We start from the raw sequence: 7,538 nt of genomic DNA on the forward strand, positions 1-7,538 counted from the left end.
GCCCCCGCCTCCAGCTCTGGACTGCTCCGCCCACAGCGTCTACACCACCTGCGTTCCCTCCTGCCCTCCTTCCTGCTGGGACCCGGAAGGCCAGTGCAAAGGCTCCAGAGTGCCCTCCACCTGCGAGGAGGGCTGTGACTGTGAGCCCGGCTACGTGCTCAGTGGACAGCAGTGTGTGCCCAGGAGCCAGTGCAGCTGCAGGGACGCCCAGGGCAACTCCCTCCCTGTGAGTGGGGCCAGGAAGTAGGGGTGGGGGTAACATACCTTCGGGATGCCATGTTCTCCTTTCCCGTGCCTCTCTAGGCCTGGGCCACCCACGCCCCCACCGCTGGCCCTGGGTGTGAAGGCTGGTGATGGGGCAGGGTGGCCTCCTGGGTGGGCTAGAGGGTGTGTGGTTTGGGTTTGGGGACTGAGAAATGCAAACCACAGGGATGCAGCCGGTAGGGTGGCTTTGATTTGAATCCTGATGGTACCACTCACGAGTCAGGGGACCTCTGTGACCTCAGTTTCCTCATCTGTAAGATGGGTTCAGCAGTACCTCCTGAGCAGCCTGTGTGAGACACACCCAGCACAACGCCTCTAGGGGGCGCTACAGGTCCATAAGGGTGCAGATGGCGCGGGGACTGCCTCTGGCCCGTGCCCAGTGAGCCATCAGACTGTAGGCTTAGGCTGAAGTCGTCGAGGAAAGGGAGCTGGCCCTTCGCTTCTCACTCCCCGTTCTTCCTGCGGCGTCTGCAGGCGGGTAAGTCCTGGTTCTCCGGAGGCTGCTCCAAGAGGTGTGCCTGCAGAGCGGGCGTCATTCAGTGCGGGCCCTTCGCCTGCCCCTCGGGCTCCCAGTGCCAGCCCAACAAGGACGGCAAAGACTACTGCGCACCCGAGAGTAAGGGGGCCCTCGGGGAGGTGGAGCCAGAGGGGCCTGGGCTGGGGGCTCTGGAGAGGGAGGGACCCGGCGCGGGCAGGAGTGGGCCTAGGCTCTCAGGCTCTTACCAGCTCCCTGGTCGCCTACATGATCCTCTCTGGGATCTGCTATCTTCAGGGCAAAAAGAGGGAACCAGACAAGGAGATCCTCTCAAGCTGGGAGAGGGAGAAAGTGGACGATCAAGTCCACGGGGAGCCCAGGGCTAAGAGGGAAGGTGACAGGAGGCCCCAGGCAGGTGAGGGGCTCTGGGGCAGTTACATCACTCAGGGTGCCTTCTCAGCGTTGGCCCTTCTTTTCAGAGTCGGAGCAATGCACAATTTATGGGGACCCCACTTACCGCACATTTGATGGCTTCAGCTACCGCTTCCAGGGCCGCATGACCTACTTTCTGATCAAGACCTTGGACGTGCTCCCTGATGGGGTGGAGCCCTTGGTCGTGGAGGGCCGCAACAAGGTGTTTCCGTCCTTCAACCCCATCTTCCTGCACGAAATCATCGTGACGGTCTACGGCTACACAGTCCAGCTCCAGACGGAACTGGGACTTGTAGTAAGAGCCAGGCCAGGCCGGGAGGGTCTGGGGAGGCAGGTCGGGCCATGGGAGGCCACCTGGAGCAGGTGAAGCCAGGACTCTGTGTTCCCTGGGAAGGTCCCAGCAGAGGCTGCCTAGTTTTGGAAATCAGAATCAGTGCCACACTCACCTCCTTGTGGGGGGGAGGGCAGAGGAGGGCAGTGGGATTACACACAAGGTGGGAGAGAGGCAGGGGAGAGAGAGAAGGGAAACTCATGCAGTGTGAGGGTGGAGCTGTGCTGAAGTACCAGGGCACCCACCTGCCAGTTTCTTTGCAAGGAAGGGGCTGAGGCTGCAACAGGAGCAGACCTCAGGGAGGCCTTTGCCACTCGGGGTAGCAAAGCTTCCTGCGGTATCTTGTTCCCCGGGATGACGGCACCGAGCGGTACCAAGATGTGCAGAGAGACAGAGGCCAAAGCGGCAGAGGGTCACCTTGATTCAGGCCTCCGTGCGGCTCCTGTCTGCCTTCTCCAGGTCAACGGTCAGAAGGTGACCATCCCCTACGAGCCCAACGACCAGCTGCGGGTCACCATGCGAGGCCACCGCCTGTATCTGATCACAGACTTTGAGCTGGTCATCAGCTTCAATGGAAAGAACAACGCAGGTACCTGAGCGTGGGGACCGGAGGGCCGCAGGGACATTCCAAGGATGGGGGTAGGGAAAACCACGTCTTGGGCCGAACATAGTGAAAGGACCTCTGCCTGGGAGTGGGGCCCCCGAGCTCCAGGGGAGGACCCAGGAGGGGTGGGAAGTGACGAGGTGGGGAGTTTCGATGCTGGGACCCCTTCCTCCTGCAGTGATCTCCCTGCCCATCATGTACCGAAGGCTTGTGCGCGGCCTGTGCGGCAACTACGACCAGAACAAGAGGAATGATTTTATGCTGCCCGACGGTGCCCTCACCCAGAACCTCCTTGTCTTTGGCAACAGTTGGGAGGTGAAGAAGACCAAGGGAGGCCTCCCCCGCTTCTCAAGGTGAAAGGCCTGGGGCTCTGAGCAGGGAGGCCCAGCCTGGGCTGGAGGGGCGATGAGCGACACCGTAGTATCTGTTTACACCCTGCTCACCCCCATATCCTCAGCAGAGGAGGAACCCCGAGGTCAAGGGCTCAGACTGGCCTGATTCTCCTAATCCCATCGTTTCTTTCCCCTCCCACTGACTGTGGGGCACCTGCCCTGTGGATCCCGGTCCGTGCCCGAGCCCTCCCCTCCCCTCCCCCCCCAGTTCTTCCTAAGTTCACAGCCATGGTGGGCCTCACCTGGCCCTTCACTATCTCTGCCCCAGGGAGGTACAAGAGGAGGAAGTGAAAGAAGAGGAGGCGTCAGGCTTTCCTGTGTCAGCATGCAGCCCGGAGCAGCTGGAGCTCATCGAGCACACACGGGCGTGTAGCGTGCTGGTGGACCCCCAGGGCCCCTTCGCTGCCTGCCACGAGCCTGTGGCCCCGGAACCCTTCCTGGAGTGAGTCGGGGACCCAGGCCACGTGGGAATGGCCTTTCTCCAGGTCCTGGGGCCTGTTCTCTGATCGGCTCTCTGTTGGGCACAGTTCTCTCTGTGGCCTTGGTACTTGTCTCACACACACACACACACACACACGCACGCACGCACGCACACACACACACACACACACATGCACACACGCACACTGCCTGGTGGGCTTCCAGGGCCTCTTCTGTGGGGCCGGGTCTCCTTGCCTCCCCCTCTCTGACAGCACCCAACTGTCCCTGCCATCCCCCCAGGCACTGTGTGTCTGATCTGTGTGCCGCCCGGGACCCCAAAGAGCAGGACGAGCGGCGTTGCCAGGTCCTCAGCGGGTACGCCATCATCTGCCAGGAGGTGGGCGCCAACCCAGTCAGCTGGCGGAACCACACCCACTGCGGTGAGGCCCTGACCTTCCCCAGCCGCGGGCTCCTGGCCTCCTCCCCTGCCCCCGGCCATTTCCGCCCTCTGCTCCGCTCTGAGCCCCCACCGGTACCCGCACCTTGGCTTCCTGCCTTGCTTCCCCCAGCCCTGAACTTTCCCCTTGTCAACGCCCTCCCGAACTAACTCCTTCTGTGCCCTCACCCGAAGCCTCAGCCCCGTCACCCCGTCACCCTGTCACCCCATCACCCCGTCCTGCTCCTTCTCGCCGGTGCCCATCCTCGCTCCACCTCATGCGCTGGTGTCACAGACAAAAAGACACGTAAAGCTGGTCCACTCTTCTGGCTCCCCTGCCTCTACCAAGCTCTGTGCTCTGTTGGGTGACCTCGTTGCCCACACGTGGGGGGCCAGCCCCAGCGCAGCCACCTTCTGACTATGACTCTGTCCCCTCTGTCCCCTCAGCCTTGCCGTGTCCAGCCAATACCGTCTATCAGAGCTGCATGACACCCTGCCCAGCCTCCTGTGCCACCCTGGCAGCTCCCAGGGACTGCAAGGGCCCCTGCGTGGAGGGCTGTACCAGCCTCCCAGGCTACATCTACAGCGGTGCCCAGAGCCTCCCCCTGGCCCACTGCGGCTGCACCAACAATGGCATCTACTACCAGGTCCGGGCTGGAAGTGGGAGGCCTCAGGAGAGCAGACAAGGAGAGCCAGACTCTGGAGGTGAACCAGAACCCCACCTCCCGCCCCTTCTCCCTCTCCAGCAGGGTGACGGCTTCGTGACCGAGGATTGCTCCCAGCGCTGCACCTGTGCCAGCTCGGGGGTCCTGCTGTGTGAGCCCCTCAGCTGCAGCCCTGGGGAGATCTGCACCGTGGGGAACCTCACTCGTGGCTGCTTCCGAGGTGAGCCTGGACCGGCCCTTGACAGCGGGCTGGGGGTGGGGGTGGGGGTGAGGGTGGAGGTGTCCCTGGACCGAGGAGCATCCCTCCCAGTCCTGTGCCTGGGACTCCATCTCATCAGTGTCAGGAAGTTCGTGCCATGCGATCCCACTCTGTCTTCTTCGGGAGGGGCAAAGGCACAGGCCCTGCCTTCTCTGAGCCTCTGCTCTCTGCCGGGCACCGTGCTGGGCCCTTTGCCCAGCGTTAGCTTCCCGGGATCTCCTTTAGTCCTTACTCACCACCTGGGGGTAAGCACAGCATCCCCACTTTATAGGTAAAGAAAATGGAGTTCAGAGAGGGTGAGCAGTTTCCCCAGAGCTCGGGGAGTGTAGAGCCAGGACTGGAAACCCGGCCAGCGGACCTGGCGAGTCTCTGTCAGCTGCTGCTTTCTTCCCTGGCGTCCCAGCCCCCAGGCCCCTCTCCCTGGCTGTGGAGAAGCCCCTCTCAGAACCCCCCTCCCAACCCCTTCCAACCTTGCAGACAGCCCGTGCCTACAGAACCCCTGTCAGAATGATGGTCGCTGCCAGGAGCAGGGAACCCACTTCACCTGTGAGTGTGAGCTTGGTTACGGGGGACACCTCTGCACGGAGCCTCGGGATGTGCCACCCCCCAAAAAGCCAGGCAAGAACTTCATCCCAGCCTGTATCCTCACAGCCTGTATCCCAGCCTGTATCCTTCATCCCAGCCTGTATCCTCACAGCCTGTATCCCAGCCTGTATCCTTCATCCCAGCCTGTATCCTCACAGCCTGTATCCCAGCCTGTATCCTTCATCCCAGCCTGTATCCTCACAGCCTGTATCCCAGCCTGTATCCTTCATCCCAGCCTGTATCCTCACAGCCTGTATCCCAGCCCGTATCCTTCATCCCAGCCTGTATCCTCACAGCCTGTATCCCAGCCCGTATCCTTCATCCCAGCCTGTATCCTCACAGCCTGTATCCCAGCCTGTATCCTTCATCCCAGCCTGTATCCTTCATCCCAGCCTGTATCCTCACAGCCCCTTCCCCACAAACAATGGCCGCAGAATTATCCCATATAATATAGTATTACCCTATAATATCTATTATAGATGTATAATAGATAGTATAGTATCAATGTGGTATATTACTATATGAAATGTAATAATATTATAATATGATCCCTACAGATTAGCCGGGTCAGTGTCCTTCAAGGATCTCAGAGTCCCTTTGCCCATCTCCTACCCACACACTCTGGAATCTTCTGTCTGATCCTGAGCTCCCCACTTCTGAGCTCTGTATGCCTCACCCTGCTGTTATTCCCCTCCCTTGTGTCCCTCTGAGCCTCCAGTACCTTTTATTGGTATTCTCCATCCCAAACAGTAATTCCTGTGAGCCTCTGGGCCAGCGGTTCTCCAACTTTATCCTCGTGCCTAAGATCGGGGTGGAGCAGGGCTGTCTTGTTTACCTTGTTCATTCCGGGACTCATCCCCAGAGATTTGCATTCAGTAGGTCTGGAGGGGGCCCCAGAGATCTGCATTTTTCACAAGCTCCCAGGTGACCGATGGAAGTGATGCCTGGGCTACTCTTTGAGAAGCACGGACTGACATAATACCCTGGACTCTAGCGGACCAACTGGATAAACATCCCCTTAGAAGGTTCATGGGAGTTGTGTGTCCAGAAGCAGGAGGGCAGCACCAAGGCCTTGAAACCCCTGGGAGCAGCAGCCTCCTTGAGGGAGAAACAGCCACCAGGGATGTAGGGGATGCAATCCCTCCAGGGTGGCAGCCGAGGACTGAAAGGGAGTGTCTCTGCCACCTCTTCCTATCCCACATCCCTATTTCTCTTCCCCATGTCCCAGAAGCCTCCAACTTTGCGGTCATCCTGTTGGGATTGCTGGTGACTGTGCTGGCCATAGTGTCAGCAGTGACCAGAGAATGCATTTCCAGGAAGAGGAGGGGGTGAGTTTCAGGAAAGGGGAAGAGGAGGGGCGGCTGGTAGGGGAGCAAACACGGGGAGCGGGCGCCGACCTTCAAGCTGGTGTCTGTTCCCCACGCCCTCTAGGGAGAAAATGCAGGGCCAGACCAGAGACGAGCTGCCAGGTACCGGCGAGCACCAGCCCCACTGTCCACAGCTTTGGCTCCGGGAAGTCGGGTCTGCTTCTAATACAAGGTTTTCTCACTTTCTCCTCAGATTTTGCTCCAGACCATGCCTTCAAAGTCGCTCAGTTTTGAGTTGTCCACAGAAGAAGGAGACATAAAATTATTTATTTTTGAGACGTGAATTTGTACATGATTCTGGTGGAGAAAGGCTCTGTGAGGGGGGTCTTGAGGGGAGAAGTAGGAGGGAGACGGGGTGTGAGGGTCTAGGGCTGGGGGCTCCACAGAGCGTCCAGAGGGGAGGGGAACAGAGGTCTGCGGAGGTGAGGGGCTGTCTGTCCCTTAGACAAAGCCACGTGAGGGTGGACCACCCGCCCTCTGCTTCAGGGATACAGGAGAAAAGACTTCACGCCAGGAATCCTTGTTCTTGGCGGACTTGGCCTCAGAGCTCCCCACCGGCAGGTAGTGAAAGGTAATCCTGAGGTTTTCCATTTCTAACGATGCGACTAAGGCGCTGGGCAGAGGCTAAGGACTGGGGATGTGGCTTTTTCCAAAGGGTGAACCGGCCGGCCTGTGACCAAAAGGGCCTTGGGGTTCCTATGGTAACTGAGGGTGGAGTCTGAGGGCCGGCTTGGGAGGAGTTTGGAGCTCCATCCTATTAGGAGTGAGCAGCTCACCTCGGCCAAAGGCCAAAGTGCAAACATTCCCACCCTGACCCCTGTACCTCGTGCCTCTCACCAGGCAGGTCCTGGGGGAAGGGGTGGGATATCCTGCTTGGGCTCCAAGAAAAAGAAGGTTGTCAACGGGGGTGCTCAGGATGTGGGACCCCCAAGGACAGGGGATGCCAAAACAGGCAGGACCCTGGGTTCTAGAAAGGAATCCTTATTCTGTGCTTGTCCTCCAAATGACCCCAGAAGCCACCTTCATGTAAGGAAGCAGGACCCAAGCTGGCTGGGGAACGGGCTCCAAGGGAGGGGTGCCCCTGGCCAGGCCACCCAGCCCCTTAGCTGGGGGGAGCAGCTCACACTCTGGAGCTTGTGACAGGAAGGCTCAGGCATTCTGGAACTGGACTGGCCGTGCTTTAACCTGGGCATCACGGGGCTCCCGGCGGCATGCCTGCCCGCACTGAGCTCCCTTCTCCTGCTCTTTGATCCTCTGCCTCTCTGTTCTTCATCTATATCCTGCCCCCTTGATCTCGGTTCCTCCCCT

The 7,538-nt window shown here is 59.7% G+C and overlaps 1 protein-coding gene across 12 annotated transcripts in view; it reads left to right on the top strand.

The window, feature by feature from the left end:
- The window catches only part of ZAN (zonadhesin), a 32,165-nt gene extending 25,657 nt beyond the window's left edge, over positions 1-6,508 (top strand). For 7 of the 12 annotated variants that reach the window (XR_012325986.1, XR_004522135.2, XR_012325987.1 and 4 more), the window contains 12 exons: positions 15-226; positions 739-880; positions 1,219-1,466; positions 1,962-2,091; positions 2,285-2,459; positions 2,767-2,940; positions 3,219-3,358; positions 3,802-4,001; positions 4,101-4,239; positions 4,756-5,888; positions 6,092-6,191; positions 6,295-6,332. Coding sequence is in view for 5 of the 12 variants with exons in the window: in XM_033840282.2 (XP_033696173.1) it covers positions 15-226; positions 739-880; positions 1,219-1,466; positions 1,962-2,091; positions 2,285-2,459; positions 2,767-2,940; positions 3,219-3,358; positions 3,802-4,001; positions 4,101-4,239; positions 4,756-4,896; positions 6,092-6,191; positions 6,295-6,332; positions 6,424-6,464 (1,880 nt within the window). In the remaining 7 variants the exon portion in view is untranslated. The other 5 variants (XM_033840282.2, XM_033840283.2, XM_033840284.2 and 2 more) reach the window with 5 other exon arrangements.
- Positions 6,509-7,538: the final 1,030 nt, after the last annotated feature.

The sequence above is a fragment of the Tursiops truncatus genome, chromosome 15, assembly GCF_011762595.2.
Source record: "Tursiops truncatus isolate mTurTru1 chromosome 15, mTurTru1.mat.Y, whole genome shotgun sequence".
NCBI classification, from domain to species: Eukaryota; Metazoa; Chordata; class Mammalia; order Artiodactyla; family Delphinidae; genus Tursiops; species Tursiops truncatus.